The 16,809-nt window shown below is 46.2% G+C and overlaps 1 protein-coding gene across 3 annotated transcripts in view; it reads left to right on the top strand.

The window, feature by feature from the left end:
• The window catches only part of LOC141052486 (stimulated by retinoic acid gene 6 protein-like), a 664,959-nt gene that overhangs the window by 551,129 nt on the left and 97,021 nt on the right, over positions 1-16,809 (top strand). For all 3 annotated transcript variants that reach the window (XM_073549742.1, XM_073549741.1, XM_073549743.1), the window contains 2 exons: positions 7,390-7,540; positions 14,439-14,514. In XM_073549742.1, coding sequence (XP_073405843.1) covers positions 7,390-7,540; positions 14,439-14,514 — 227 coding nt within the window. The remainder of the gene's footprint in view (positions 1-7,389; positions 7,541-14,438; positions 14,515-16,809) is intronic.

The raw sequence follows: 16,809 nt of genomic DNA, 5'->3' as shown, positions 1-16,809 counted from the left end.
AAAAAGATTGGTGTTCGGTGCATACATGGCGATGCAAAGGACTACCCTATGGCTAGGGTGAAGATTGAAACGGCGCATGGCACCGAGTCGCATGAAGTTGGCGTTGTTCGAGACTTGTTGCATCCCATAATTATTGGACGGGATTTCGGTCTGTTTTGGGATCTGTGGGGGATGGGTTCTGAGTGTGCTAACAAGAGCAGGGAACCAATCCACCCCACTGAGGTATCGCCACCACCAGAGGCAGACGAGTTCCCTTTATGTGTCCTTGTTGGGGATGAAGAGGAAGGGTCCCCTGTACCTGACATCCCGGAGTTATGGGTGGCCGGGGAGAATTTTGGGACTGCCCAACATAGGGACCCCACACTAAGGGAAGCCTTTAACAAAGTCACCGTCATTAATGGGGTTGCACAAGAGCCGGGAGCAGACACAAGGTTTCCCCATTTTATGTTGAGTGGGGAATTGTTGTACCGGGTCACGAAAATAAGGGAGGAGGTGGCAGAGCAGTTAATAGTACCAGGCCCCTATAGATGAAAAGTGTTGGACATGGCCCATTCACACATCTTGGGGGGACACCTGGGTGTGGAAAAAACCCAGTTACGGATTGTACAGAGGTTCTATTGGCCTGGGTGTCACCGGGAAATAGTAAACTATTGCAGGTCCTGCCCGACATGTCAGTTAACTGCCCCCACATCTCATTTTCGGAACCCTCTTGTGCCACTGCCCATTATTGAGGTGCCATTTGAGAGAATTGCCATGGACTTGGTCGGTCCCTTAGTTAAATCAGCTTGGGGCCATCAGTATATATTAGTCATCCTGGACTATGCCACACGCTATCCTGAGGCCATTCCCCTGAGAAACTCCTCTGCGAAGAGTATAGCCCGTGAGCTGGTCCATGTGTTTTCCCAGACGGGTTTGCCGAAGGAGATCCTGACCGACCAGGGGACACCTTTTATGAGCAAGGTGATGAGAGAATTGTGCAGAGTCTTGCAAATTTCCCAGCTGAGGACTTCAGTGTACCATCCGCAGTCAGATGGCCTTGTTGAGAGGTTTAACAAGACACTGAAGAGCATGCTGAGAAAAGTCATAGAGGAAGATGGTAGAGACTGGGATTGTCTCCTACCGTATTTACTGTTTTCTATCCGTGAAGTTCCCCAGGCCTCCACGGGGTTCTCCCCCTTCGAGCTTCTGTACGGCCGGCATCCATGAGGTCTCCTAGATATAGCCAAGGAAACCTGGGAAGCCGAAGTCACGCCCCACAGAAGCGTCATTGAACATGTGGCACTGATGCAGCAGAGGGTTGCGAAGGTGATGCCCATTGTTAAAGAACATCTCCGCCAGGCACAAGAGGCTCAGGCCAGGGTCTACAACCGGTCAGCCAGAGTGAGGCAGTTCAATCCGGGAGACCGAGTTCTCGTGCTAATCCCGACGGTGGAAAGTAAGTTCTTGGCCAAGTGGCAAGGGCCATATGAGGTGGTGGAGAAGCTGGGAGACGTAAACTACAAGATCCACCAACCCGGAAGACGGAAGCCATACCAGGTTTACCATATTAACCTTATCAAGCCATGGCAAGATAGAGAGCCAGGGGTAACTCCGTGCTTGCTGGGCAACCTAGAAGGGGAGGTTGGAGCCGTTACCATAGCGGAGACTCTGTCGAAGGCCCAGAAACAGCAGTGCCGGGAGTTACTCCAGAAAAACCGCGACCTGTTCTCCGAGTTGCCGGGGAGCACGAAGGTGGTGGAGCACGAAATTCTGACCGAGCCACATGTGAGGGTGAACGTGAAACCCTATCGTATTCCTGAGGCCCGGCGAGAGGTAATCTCCAAGGAGGTGCAGCGTATGTTGAAGCTCGGGGTCATTGAGGAATCCAAGAGCGGCTGGTCGAGCCCGATTGTCCTGGTCCCAAAACCTGATGGTGAATGGAGGTTCTGCAACGATTACCGAAAGCTGAATGAGGTCTCCAAGTTCGACGCTTATCCCATGCCACGCGTTGATGAGCTCATCGAGAGGCTTGGACCGGCCAGATACATAACCACTTTGGATCTGACAAAGGGATATTGGCAGATTCCCATGGCACAGGAAGCCAAGGAGAAGACGGCATTCTCCACACCAGACGGGTGCTTCCAGTATGTCCGGATGCCGTTTGGCCTACAGGGAGCTCCAGCAACCTTCCAGAGGGCGATGGATAGAATCCTTGCGCCTCATAAGCTATATGCTGCCGCATATCTAGATGATATCGTCATCTTTACCCCGGCCTGGGAGACTCACCTGGAGAAGGTCCAAGCAGTGTTTGATGCTCTAAGAGAGGCGGGGTTTACAATAAACCCGAAGAAGTGTGCCTTGGGGAGAGAAGAAGCCAAGTACCTCGGATATGTAGTGGGGCATGGCGAGATCAAACCCCAAATCAATAAAGTGGAAGCAATTCAGACATGGCCGAGACCTCTGTCAAAGAAGCAAGTTAAAGCTTTCCTGGGGATTGTGGGATATTACAGGAGGTTCATCCCAAACTTTGCCACAATGGCTGCACCTCTAACTGATCTGCTTAAGGGGACGAAGTCAGTGATGGTCAGCTGGTCCGAAGAAGCAGAGTCAGCCTTCCAAGAAATGAAGGGAGCTCTTTGCAAGCAACCCGTTTTGGTGGCCCCAGACTTTAAACGTGAATTTGTCCTCCAGACAGATGCCTCAGATGTCGGGATAGGAGCAGTCCTCTCCCAAGAGATACGTGGGGAGGAGCATCCTGTTCTCTACTTGAGTAGGAAGTTGACTCCTTGTGAGAGAAATTACTCAGTTGTAGAGAAGGAGTGTTTGGCCATAAAATGGGCAGTGGACACATTACGGTACTACCTGGTGGGACGGAAGTTTAGATTAATATCCGACCATGCCCCACTCAGGTGGATGAGGGAAACAAAGGGCAAGAATGCTAGGGTCACCCGCTGGTTCTTAGCCCTACAAGACTTCAGCTTCCATGTAGAGCATAGGGCCGGGAAGCTACATGGGAATGCCGATGCCCTCTCCAGAATCCCTTGCCTGGTAGGTGAAAGTGCCAAGCCCCACGGCTTTAGGCAGGGGGGGAGGTATGTGGCAGGGCTAAGGGTCGTGTAATTGATGGGAGATATGTGCCTCATAAATGGCTTGTCTCTATAATGTAAGGCATAAGTAAAGCGTACCAGATATTATTATTGTGGTTGTTTGAAGGACCTGTGGTGAGGTCAGAGTCAGGTGACCAGTCAGCTGCTGAGTTTGTGGGTGTGGCTACAGCCTTATAATGTGGCCTGCTCCTGAACCAGGGAGTTGTGTGTGGGGAGGACTAAGCCTCCCATGTGTGCTGAGACTCCTGCTCTGAGTCTACAACTACGGACATTTTGTGTTATTTTTCCTGAGCTAAAAGGCTATTTGTTTGGTGTTACGTTGCCTTGTGCGTTTATGCCGTGAATAAACCGCAAGCACTGTTGAAGAACCTGTCTCATATTTGTCTCCCGCTGCACCTAAGCGAGCCACATCCCCACAGTACCTACTGCAGGGAAACTGTAGTGGAGGAAAACGCAGGTCAGACAAGCGAGGGTTCGTACACGGAGAGGGCTGTGCGGTACCAGAGGGACGAGCAGAGAATAGCCAAGTCACAGGCAGAGGGTCATACACAGAGAGATAGCGCAGTACAAGAGGGACAGGCAGAACTCGTAACAGGGACAGAACCGGCTCAAAACCAAACAAGCAAGCAAGATATCAGGCACAAGGCACACGTACTCACGAGGTCAACTAACTCAGCCGAGGGCAAGAGTATAACTGACACCGGACCTAGGTCAAGTGAGCATTAAATAGCCGCCCTCTGCCAGAGAGAGGCAGAAACAATTAACCCCTGTCTGACCAGGACGGGCCAAAGACAAAGCCCATCCTGGATCATGACACAGAGACCCTGATCCCAACAACTATATATATATACAGTGGGGCAAAAAAGTATTTAGTCAGTCAGCAATAGTGCAAGTTCCACCACTTAAAAAGATGAGAGGCGTCTGTAATTTACATCATAGGTAGACCTCAACTATGGGACACAAACTGAGAAAAAAAAATCCAGAAATTCACATTGTCTGTTTTTTTTCATTTTATTTGCATATTATGGTGGAAAATAAGTATTTGGTCAGAAACAAAATTTCATCTCAATACTTTGTGATATATCCTTTGTTGGCAATGACAGAGGTCAAACGTTTTCTGTAAGTCTTCACAAGGTTGCCACACACTGTTGTTGGTATGTTGGCCCATTCCTCCATGCAGATCTCCTCTAGAGCAGTGATGTTTTTGGCTTTTCGCTTGGCAACACGGACTTTCAACTCCCTCCAAAGGTTTTCTATAGGGTTGAGATCTGGAGACTGGCTAGGCCACTCCAGGACCTTGAAATGCTTCTTACGAAGTCACTCCTTCGTTGCCCTGGCGGTGTGCTTTGGATCATTGTCATGTTGAAAGACCCAGCCACGTTTCATCTTCAATGCCCTTGCTGATGGAAGGAGGTTTGCACTCAAAATCTCACGATACATGGCCCCATTCATTCTTTCATGTACCCGGATCAGTCGTCCAGGCCCCTTTGCAGAGAAACAGCCCCAAAGCATGATGTTTCCACCACCATGCTTTACAGTAGGTATGGTGTTTGATGGATGCAACTCAGTATTCTTTTTCCTCCAAACACGACAAGTTGTGTTTCTACCAAACAGTTCCAGTTTGGTTTCATCAGACCATAGGACATTCTCCCAAAACTCCTCTGGATCATCCAAATGCTCTCTAGCAAACTTCAGACGGGCCCGGACATGTACAGGCTTAAGCAGTGGGACACGTCTGGCACTGCAGGATCTGAGTCCATGGTGGCGTAGTGTGTTACTTATGGTAGGCCTTGTTACATTGGTCCCAGCTCTCTGCAGTTCATTCACTAGGTCCCCCCACGTGGTTCTGGGATTTTTGCTCACCGTTCTTGTGATCATTCTGACCCCACGGGGTGGGATTTTGCGTGGAGCACCAGATCGAGGGAGATTATCAGTGGTCTTGTATGTCTTCCATTTTCTAATTATTGCTCCCACAGTTGATTTCTTCACTCCAAGCTGGTTGGCTATTGCAGATTCAGTCTTCCCAGCCTGGTGCAGGGCTACAATTTTGTTTCTGGTGTCCTTTGACAGCTCTTTGGTCTTCACCATAGTGGAGTTTGGAGTCAGACTGTTTGAGGGTGTGCACAGGTGTCTTTTTATACTGATAACAAGTTTAAACAGGTGCCATTACTACAGGTAATGAGTGGAGGAAAGAGGAGACTCTTAAAGAAGAAGTTACAGGTCTGTGAGAGCCAGAAATCTTGATTGCTTGTTTCTGACCAAATACTTATTTTCCACCATAATATGCAAATAAAATGAAAAAAAACCAGACATTGTGATTTTCTGGATTTTTTTTTCTCAGTTTGTCTCCCATAGTTGAGGTCTACCTATGATGTAAATTACAGACGCCTCTCATCTTTTTAAGTGGTGGAACTTGCACTATTGCTGACTGACTAAATACTTTTTTTCCCCACTGTATATATATATATATATATATATATATATCACTTACTGTTCTGCTTGCTGATTTGATAAAAGCAGTTTTTTCGGCAAGTGATAGATGCTACTGCGCATGCAGTCAGCACCATTTTGCTGTAGTTACATGTTATTTTATTTTTTAAAAACTACAATATGAACTGCACAAGCGCAGTATTTAAAATAGGAGGTAGTCAGTGACCTGTTATTTAAGCCCTTAAGGATGAATATCAGAACAGAGCACCAAAAAAGACCCCCCCACAGGCCATCACGGAGCAAAGGAATCACATTAACTGAAAACTGCATATAATGATTAACCAACTGTGACAAGAGTGACTGGGGTGGGGTAGTTATGGCTGAGTTATTTAAAGACACAATACATAAACAAAGTCCACTGAGCAAATGGTCAGCGAGCACCCCCGGTCTCTTGCACATAGATAGATGGGACCAACACAGCTTTTCCCCACAGGTTACCTTCTCTTACTCTGGTCACAGCAGTCCAGGCAATTAAGGGTCTGGGAAGGCAGCTGTACTCCCACAGGGAAAAGTAACTTTTATTGAACAATGATGAAGGATGGACAAAAAGACAATTCCAGCATTGGATTCCTGCTCTCTCCCTGACACTTGCTGTGGACGTACCCACAACGTCCACAGTGGCCGAGAGTTTCTGTCCCTAACTATATACAGGCATTTAAGGGGAACATCACAATACATAGTAAACAGGTGCAACATATAGCGGTACACACATTGCAAAACACATCCCAGCATAAAACACATGACATTATACATTGTATAACAGATGTGAGGAATGTGGAAACCACAGAAAAAGATGCGACCATAGATCCATAATATTGAAGTATTAAACGTCTTTATTAAATAATGGACAAAAAAGGATAACTGGAGGACATGTGCAAATAGCGACAGTGCTGGGAATCTCCCTTCTATTCCCATATGTGTGCTCTAGTAACACAGTTGTTTCTGCTTTGTGGCAGTATTTGAGTGGGATCTGATTACTTGATTTATAGAGCACATATGGGCACTATTTTTCCTATTATAGTTATTGTTGTATATGGATTTAACATGCGCAGTCAGTCCAATACATAGGACAGCCTATTTTTCATACCCCCTAATCATTGATACGTCCTTCTAGGCGTGCTATATACCTCTTTATTCTCTGAAATTTTGAATATGAGTAACGGTTTATTTTATAACTGGGTCTGACTGTGGCTGGACTGCTCGTTTTGCACTTTCGCACTATTTGCACTTTGGTCGCTATTTGCACATGTCCTCCAGTTGTCCTTTTTTGTCCATTATTTAATAAAGACGTTTAATACTTCAATATTATGGATCTATGGTCGCATCTCTTTCTGTGGTTTCCGCATTCCTCACATTATAAGTTATAGCGATTGATCCTTGATGGTCCGGTTTCTGCTGCACCTGTGTGTCAATTTGTGACATACAGGATGCAACGTTATACCGCTGCTATTGTGTATTGTATAACAGATACAGCACATACATTGAGAACATGTTTATATAAAGGTGCCCAGGGGGGCCTGCCATCCCCTTACACAACAACCACAAGAAGTATTTTATCAAGCCAGGTATCACTTTAATCAGTACAACAGCGCCAACCTGACAGTGCCTATACTTAGCAAAATCCTGGTGACAGGTTCGCTTTAAAATGGCTACTCCAAGTAAACTGAGATTACAGTGAAGGTTTAGTGTATGTTTAAAGAGTACTTTGCACGGTCATTTACCTGATACAATTGCCTATCTACAGTATATAAGTAACAAACATCAGCCAGAGTTCAGATGTGTTATGTATACTATGTATGATTTTCTTCAACAGTTTGTTTCAATAGAATACAGTGCATTCGGAAAAATTGCATATTTGCTACACGTCTGGGAAGAAGATTTGGAGCAGGCACAACCAAATGTAACATGGCATCTATACAATCAAACAGTTGTTTCCGTAAAGGAGTTTAATGATGCATTAGTGGGTAGGCAAATATTTTATAGCAAAACTTTTAACAACCTAAAATATAGAATGTGGAAAACTAAATCTTATGTACATTTCATCCAAATTTTAACCCCTATGATCACTAGAATGAAAAAGAAGTGGAACTCCTCTGAGCAACATGTTATTTTGAGCCTGTCATTGTTATAATTTCTGACAAAAGACAAGTAAATGAAAAGCCATATTGTTCAGCAGAGCTCAGTGGCTTCTTCATCCTTGTGATGGATGATGTGCATAGAGAAAAGTCCTTCACTGATCACATCTTATAATGTTACACCAGCCCCTCGCATTCTTTCTACTCTCCATGTGTTTCTCTCTGCTCCACCCTGTACCTCAACATCACGCTGGGTTGCCTTGCACTGGTTGTGAGTCATAGGGGGTGCAGCCAAACTCTGCAGAAATTTGTATCCACTCTGTTCTGCAGAGATTTGCTTCCCCAGCCTATCAACTGCTAGCAGGTGATATATCAGGCGACTCCACCCTCCATTCCTCATCCGTACATTGGTTTCTAGCCTGCTAGCACGCCTTTATGCATTCCTCCATTTTCAGTCTCCTGTTATTGACCAAACTTTTTTACCAATCCCTTCTGAAATCTCTACTCCTGTCCTCAGAATTAACACTCACCAGCACTACATTATGTTTGGACCATGGATCTCGCTGCCAAATCGGGACCTAGGGATCCAAAGTCAAGTGTACAAGTACTCTACGAGGAGGTCTGCTCTCAGCATGAGCGTCAAGACCAACTGATGCAGGGTCTGTCTGCCACAATTTCCACTCTGCCTTCCGCTTGTCTGGCCAACCCTCTTCTGGACAGTCAGCTTGTCTGAGGGAACCACCTATTTCTCTAGTTTCTGGTAGAACTGCTATCCTCCAGCTTCCACTTCTGCTTCGCTATGATGAAGATCCCAAGGAGAGCTGTGGCTTCGTCAGTGTCATTTCCATTTCACCCTCCCCGCTCACTTCTTTCCTTTGGACCATATCAAAATAGCATTTATGGTCTCTCTGTTGTCTGGACATACCCTGGCTTGGGCAAATCCCATTTGGGAGCATGGAGGTAAAGAGATCCACCATGTTTGAAGGTTCCTGGAGATTTTTCGAGCGGTATTTGAGGTCTTAGGTCACACCTCCTCTGCTTCTTCATCTCCGTGTCTAACACTATATTGTTGCCTTATGCTTCCATACCTTGGCATCGGAGCTGGCTTGGAATGAAGAGACCCTAGCGGCGACCTTCTGTCAAGGCCTGTCTGGTCGTGTCAAGGATGAGTTGACTAGAAAAGATCTACACTCCTCGTTGGACTCCCTTATACACTTGTAGTACTCGCAGGTACGGGGGATGCAGTGACGAGGCGTGAGACGGTTAGGGCTTTAAAGGTGTAACTTTTATATCTATAGATGCCTTTGAGGCTGTCTTGAGCAACCAAGAAACAAGCTAACAATAATTGTCCTCGCAGGGACCAAATCACAAGAATACACTGATAATGCGAACACGACTAACCCGGCAAAGGCCAGTCACTATAGGGCTGCGGTATGGCCGACTACGGGTCCTTAGGTCCAATGTGTCACTTATCTTACTGATGTCTGGCAGAGTGCTGTTCGGCAATGCTCTGGTGTTGCAGCCGCTGGGCCCAGCCAGCGAGGATCGCCCAACCGGCGAGGATCTGGTGAAGTCTTCGGGCATTCCTACACCCAGGCAAGGTGGGGACGCAACATGCCCTAGGCGAGTCCTTTGGCGGAGCAACCCCCCGTGAGGGCAGCAGGGTTCCGCCTGCTAGCGGGATGAAGGTGGGACGGGCCGCACCCGCGGAGTGGAGTCGGGTGGCGGCTGCCACGGGTGGGAGCGGACGGGCCACACCCACGGGGCGGAGCCGGGCGTTGTCTCTCTGTTGGACTGCTCGGTGCCGTCTCCCTGCAGTCCACCATGATTCTCCCTGCAGTCTCTCTGGTTGCTGCTCTCCCCACTCTGCTCTGGCTTTTGCTCTGGCTCTCTGGCGCTTCTTGGCTTCCTTCCTCCTCCTCCTCTCCCGTTCTGCTGACTCTCTCCTCATGGCGTACTCAGTCCTTTTTATAATGGCTCCTCCCCCAACCTCTCTGGAACTATGTTCCATCCTCTAATTCTGTCCCCCGGAAACAGTCTCCCTAGGAACCTTGGTGACAGCCCCCTTGGTTCCAGCCCGGGCACACAGCAGGGATGGCTCCTCCTACACACCTGGCCACTAGGATAGATCTTCGGTTTCAGGAGTGAGCTTAGGAATAAGCTTCGGTGTCTCCTCATGCCAGAAGACCATCCAGACTGGCTCCAAACTTCCAGTTCCCATTGCTACTGCAATGTGTGCCAACAGCCACTGTGCTAATGCAGGTTGAAGGAGCGAAGCTTTCTGTGCAGGAACATTAGTGGAGGTATAGGAAAAATGTCAGTATGTACTGTGGAGACAAGGGACATTTTGTTCGCCAGTGCCCTGTGAGACCGGGAAACTCCAGCACCTAGGGTTGACCAAAGAGACAACCCTAGATGAGAATAATTCATAAACCATAAAGTTCAAAAAGTTCATAATGTAAGTTCATAAACCACTCAGGATAGTAAACAAAAACAGCCTTTTCCATCACAAGGTGAAAATAAGTAAAAGCTCCATACGATACAGCAGGTCTGCCCGCTCAGTATAGTATCCAGTTCTTTAGGTCTTAGCACAGACCAACACAAAGTAGATACACATATTTCCTGGTCCAGACACTGAATCTCCATTTTATTTGCTAAACCGCGCCCCTGGGGTATGGATATGTGAGCAGTCATTCCCACCCATCTCTTATGACTGCTTGTAAAACCCGGCCCTGGAATGGCCTAAGAACTCTCTCAGCATTATATGTGCTGGAGCATGCTTCTGAGCTCACATCACCGCAGCTAATAACCGCGATGATGTATATCTCCCCTCAAGTTCCCGTCCGGCAGCCATCTTACAATACTTAGATGATTTGCTTCTACTTGCTACCCAGATTTGTGAATTTGTTTCTCCTGGGTCCTCCATGGCTGCGTATACACGTGTCGGTTTTTGACTGGTCCTTCAGTCACGCCCAATACTTTGCAACCAGTGCCTTAGGACAGGGGTCCCCAACCACCAGTCCGTCGCCCAGGACAGGGCCATTGCAGTTCTGTTGCCTGTCCGCGGAGCCACGGCTCAGAATGCTGGACACAAGGGGAGCCGGCGGCTGTAGCACTGTAGTGACAGCTGCAACCGCCGGCTTCCAGAAGACAGTGATATTCACCCTCAGTTCCTGCATCCCTGTCGGGCGCGGCAGCTTCATCCAGTGCTAAGCGGTCACGTAGAACCGCTCATTAATGTCATTAATATGGACGCGACTGCACTCCCACAGAGCCCTGTATACAAGGGTGGGAGCGAAGCCATGCATACAAGGGTGGGAGCGGAGCCATGCATACAAGGGTGTCACTGTCTCCCATCACCCCAAGATGGGACAGTCTTGTTGCAGGAAAACAAGCCCAGTGCTCCCACTGATACAGGGAAACAAGTCCGGTGCTCCCAATCATTCATAACCTATGGTGAGTTGAGTCACATTCACATGATAAATCTTATAATTAAATGATAAGTATGCACTACTAAACTACAACCCCATCCATAGCCCCACCCCTTTATTACCAAAGCCCCACCCATGCCACACCTCCATCCCCGCCCTGCCTGGCCATGGAAGTAGGGTCTTGCTTGAAGCAAGTCCCTGGTGCAAAAAAGGTTGGGGACCACTGCATTAGAACCTTGATTCTCTGTCCAGTCACCATTGTGCCTTTGCAGACATTTTCTATGAAAAGAAGCATAGGTTCTGCCACCCCACAGACCTTATGACTATCTCAGCGACCTTCTATCTGGTACTTCACCACCTTGGAGCTGGGTGTATCCTCTATCTCTACCTGAGACTCAGGCCATGTCTGAATACATCCAAGAGAATTTAACCAAGGGATTTATCCATAAATCCATCTCCCCTGCCTGTGCTGGCTTATTCATGACTAAGAAGGATGATTCCTTACTCCCCTGTATAGACTACTGGAGTCTTAATCAGATTCTTGAGAACTACCTTTGCCATTTTATCCTTGCCCATCAGAATGACTCCCCTGGGCAGAGTTTTCCTGTAATAACCGAGTCGGGGAATCTATCGGAGCATCTCCATTCTTTGTGGTATACTCCCAGCATCCTCTACTGCCCTCTATTATTTTTGCTTCCTCTGATGTACCAGCAGCTGATGCCTCATATGGCATCTTTCTACAGATCTGACAACAGACACAGGCTTCACTCCTTAAGGCCATGTCTCGGATAAAGACTCATGCAGATAAGAAGAGAGGTTCGCTGACACAGTATCTTCTATGAGATAAAGTCTGGCTGTCATCCCAAAATATTCGCCTGAAGGTGCCTTCATGCAAGTTTGTTCCCAGGTACCTTGGTCCGTACAAAATCCTCAGGCAACTTAATATGGTGGAAAAGCATTTTCACACTTGCCATAAAAACTTAATATGGTGACCTACTGTCTTCAACGCAATGGATCCCTTAGACATTTCATGTCTCGCTCCTGAAGTTGGTGCTCTTGAATCGCTTCTCGAAGCCCCATGCTACTTCCGCTGCCACTGTTGCTGAGGGTTCCTTGGAAATTTTCAAAGTTCGTGGCATTCTGGATACTATAAAGGTTTGGAGAAGGATCTTCTACCTCGCGGACAGGAAGGGATTTTGACCTGAGGAGAGATCCTGGGAACCTGCAGAGAATATCTGTGTCCCTGTCACATTGGAATAGTTTCTCCTTTGGCATGGCCAAAAAATAAAGGGAGTAAGAGGAGTGGGTATGCTGGCCACTCTCATGCCTTCTAAGCGCCACCCTACTCACTGTATGTTTCGCTCTGCTGCACCCAGTACCTGACCATCACGCTGAGATGCCTTGTGCTAGTTGTGAGTCATAGGGGGGCTCGGAGAAACTCTGCAGGAATTTTTATCCAACCTGTCCGATCACCTGCTAACAGGTGATGTATCAGGTAACTGTACCCTCCATTCAATGTCCAAATGTTGGCTCTTAGTCTGCTAGCAACCGTTTATGCATTCCTCTGTATTCTGTCTCCCGTTATCAACCCGACTTCTTTACCATCCTGTCTGATCTCTCTGTTCCTGACAACGACTACATGTATCGAACCTGTGCTGCCTGTCCTGACCTCAGGTTGTCAGACCACATCTTTGTCCTCCTGTACCTCATATCAGCTCCTATGACCCCTCGGTCAGCTGCTACAGTCACGGGCACTCCCCTGGAGTGGTACCTGGGGTCTACCGGCAATCCAGCCTATCCTCACCATCAGAGGCTCTAGTGAAGAACCAGTAGACACTTAGTCATGCACCTTCAGGGTAAACCTGGCTCATGCCGCAGTCAATCCACACCCACCAGCATTACATTTAATATGCCTCTGTGTTATGTCCACATGCCAAATATTTTTTTAACTCTGTTGCTAACAACACACAAGTTTCTATATATTCATTTATATTATTTTAGTTTGATTTATACATATTCTACCTTTGGTATGTCCTAACAGCTACTTACAAGAAACAACCCTGTGGAACATTTTCAGTGCTTAATTGTAAAGCTTGTACAAGGATCAGACAGTGTGTTTTTGATTTGGCATATCTTTGGCTTTGGTCACATTTCCAGTAGTTAATTCCATTTTTAGATCTGTAGTGGATAATAAAACAGAAATAAAATGTTCCAGTTCACTATCTATTCTTGTCTTCTGTTTGCCTCCTTTTCAGCTGCTTTTTTTTTTAGGCAAATCAAAAACCTACCGTAAGTTTGCACAAGCTTTTTGTCCAGCCAAAACAATGGATAGCATTTGAATCCATATTTTTTTCCAATATTGAAGTCTATGAAAAATATTTTTTCTGTATTGCCCATGCCCAAAACACTGGAGTTATTAGAAAAACCTAATAATGGATTACCGTAATTAAAAACAGAACAAAAAAGCAAAATGGAAACCAAAGAGTGTTTTTTTTTTGTTTTTTTTTAAAAGACTAATCCATTTACGGTAATTTTGCTTTATATTTTGTATCCAACTTGCCATGTAAACAGAGCTTTACTAGACATGTAAGGGTGGTTTCACATTAGCGCTTTTTAAGCGCACGCACGGCCGGGGGTAGCTCCGCCCCCGAGCCGGCTCTCTGCCCGGCGTGCCCGCCCCTTGCTTGTAGCGCCGCCTCCTAGCGCACAGCGGCGCCTGCGATCGGCGCACCCTATCTTTAGCATAGGGTGCGCAGATCGTGCGCAGGCCGTGCGCTAGTTGCGCTTTGACCTGCTCTGCTCACTTTTGACGGTGCGCCGTGCGCGCCAAAATCAAACTTTTCGGATTTTGGCGCGCACGGCGCACCGTCAAAAATGCGCAGCGCAGGTCAAAGCGCAACTAGCGCACGGCCTGCGCACGATCTGCGCACCCTATGCTAAAGATAGGGTGCGCCGATCGCAGGCGCCGCTGTGCGCTAGGAGGCGGCGCTACAAGCAAGGGGCGGGCACGCCGGGCAGAGAGCCGGCTCGGGGGCGGAGCTACCCCCGGCCGTGTGTGCGCTTAAAAAGCGCTAATGTGAAACCAGCCTTAGTCACTTTTCCTTACACTCCTTTTTGGTTGGCTTAATTTAGAGCAATATTTTGTGCCAAAATGAATGCACTTCTCTTAACATTGCCCCCTAGCCACTAGTTTCTTGACACCTTTCAAAACTGTTCAGTATTTAAAACACATGCTAAATATTATACAAGAAATGTAATACAGATTTTTGGTGCAAATTGAACCAGAATTCTGGTGCGTTTAGCATAGTAAGTCTTACTTTTTGTCAAATCACATTGACATTTGTTTGTTTTTTCAGATGTTTGGTTTTTCACTACTTTCCTATCAAGTGCAGTCACTGTATCCTATATTTTTCACATACTAGCATGTTACAGGTAAGGTGGTGCTGCATAATTCTGTATACTACTGTAATTAGACCAGTGTTCATATTATTGCTGCAGATTTTACTCATGCATGCTTTGCATAAGTGTCTACACATAGGCCCCAATTCATAATTGCATTGCACCTGTTTTTTTGCCTAGTTTTGTGTGTTTTGCACCTTTTTATTGTTTCTACCCACATGTTTATTCTGCTTTAATTTTTTTAAGTCTATTATATATGTACTCACCTGTTTGTTTTTTTGTTTTCCACTTCGTGAGCGAACTCTAGCAACTCTAGATTTGTTCACCTGATTCATCAATTGTGACTTTTTAAAAAGTCCCAAAATTTTGAGAAACTTCACTGCAGTCCCTATTTGGTATATTTTTGAGTACAACAGAATTTTAAAGCAATTTGTGTGACTTTTTTCCACCAAAGTCAAAAACAGTTTAAGTCAGGAAGAAAGTCCATTTTTGACTTTGCAACAAATTCATGAATCGCTTGCTCCATTTTGATGAATTTGATGTCAAAAACAATGACTAATACCACAAGGAAAAAAGGAAAGTGTCACAATAATACAACAATACAAAAACAATGTATACTTTGAACAAAATAGTGTAAAAAAAAAAAAAAAAAAATCCACAAAAAACATTGGTAATGGTTGTGCATGAAAATTAGCTTGTACCATATTTTTCGGACTATAAGGCCTCATACTCATTGGCGACTTAAAAAACGGTCCGATTTCTGGACTGGAAAAAATGGTGGAGTGTTATGCCAGTGTCATGCGATTTCTTTGCATTTTTTTTTCCATCCGTTTTTTTTCCCAGCCACTTTTCTACAGTCATTTACAGGACCATTTACAGTGTTCTATACCACATAATGGTGATGTATCCATTAAAAACGGAAGGAAAATGGATGGCACAAGGCAGGGTCTCCGATGGGGCAGTGCAGCAGGCCTGGAGCTGGGGGTATCGCTGCGGTTAACTGGCGGTGCGCGGGCAGCACAGTGCAGGGCGGCCCCATGACACTTCCGGGAACAGGCTGTGAGTTTCCGGTTTCCGATGGAATACCGGTATCACAGTCTGTGTCTGCAGGACTACAAGAAAATGGCCGCCGAACTGGCACATGCGCAGGTGAAGCTCGGTCACTGAACTCGATGTGCACATGCGCTGCAGTTGTGGCAAAAAGCTGGCAGCAGGAACTGGAGGCTTCGCTGCACACGCAGACCTAAATCAGAGGAGGGAGAGAAGCATGTTTTTCCACCTCATCGTTTGCAGGGATGGATATTGATCGTTGGAGGGAACTGTTGCTGAGCTGCCTCCACCAATCAGGTATCTATCCCTGCAAAATGTATAGTAGCAATTTCCTTTACCACACATTATTCCGAGATCCTTGGGAGAGGTGAGGCAGTGCACACATTGAAGGGAAGTACAACCCCCATCAAAAACGGTCCCATTTTAACGGTCCGAAATCGCACAAAAGTATCTTAACCATTGATGCGATTTTTTCGTAATTGATGCGATTTTAATCGCATGTAAGGATCCGTTTGACATCCGTCTGGCGAGATTTTCTCGCTGGGTAGCTAAATGGACATATAATGGAGCCCAATGACAGGTTTCCCCACACAAAGAATGAATAGATCTAGACATATACAGTATATATATATATATTTTATACATGTCATAGAGACACATTAATTAATATATATATATATATATATATATATTTACAAATTCATACAGTTCTTCATTGCAGAATAGCCGCAGAAACATTTGCCGGCTTTTGTATAATTATTCTCCTGCCCGACATGAAATGACACATGGTTTACACATAGTTAACCATTTCATGTTTTTTTTTTATGTCTATCATTATTAATTAGATGAAGGTTTGTGGGTAAAATTTTGGACTTGTAGGGGTTAATTTAAGGGGTTAATTCGTTGTATGACCTGCGGATAATCCTGCAGTTTGGCCCTGCAGTTTCACCATCTCCACAATGGAGGAGATAGGAAACTGTCAATTCTTTCTGCGGTTTAGAAACCGCAGATAATCCGCGCGGAAAATTCCGCAGGGTCTGCACAGCGGTTTCCATTTCCCATAGGGAATAATGGTACTGTACACCGCTGCGGATCCGCAGCAGAATCCGCAGCGTGTGCACACACCCTAATAGTAATCTGACACCGTGAGCTGTGATGCTGGGACTGGGATGAAATTAATTTTATTCCAGCTGGCAGTTTCACTCTTTCAGTCACGTGTGTAATGCCGGCGTGAGTTCAGTCATCACTCTGTGTATAGGGAGCGGTGGCTGTGACCAT

The sequence above is a fragment of the Dendrobates tinctorius genome, unplaced genomic scaffold, assembly GCF_039654945.1.
Source record: "Dendrobates tinctorius isolate UK_male_01 unplaced genomic scaffold, ASM3965494v1 ptg000160l, whole genome shotgun sequence".
Taxonomy (NCBI): Eukaryota; Metazoa; Chordata; class Amphibia; order Anura; family Dendrobatidae; genus Dendrobates; species Dendrobates tinctorius.
The sequence above is the reverse complement of the archived record's forward strand: the minus strand, read 5'-3'. Positions and strand labels throughout refer to the sequence as shown.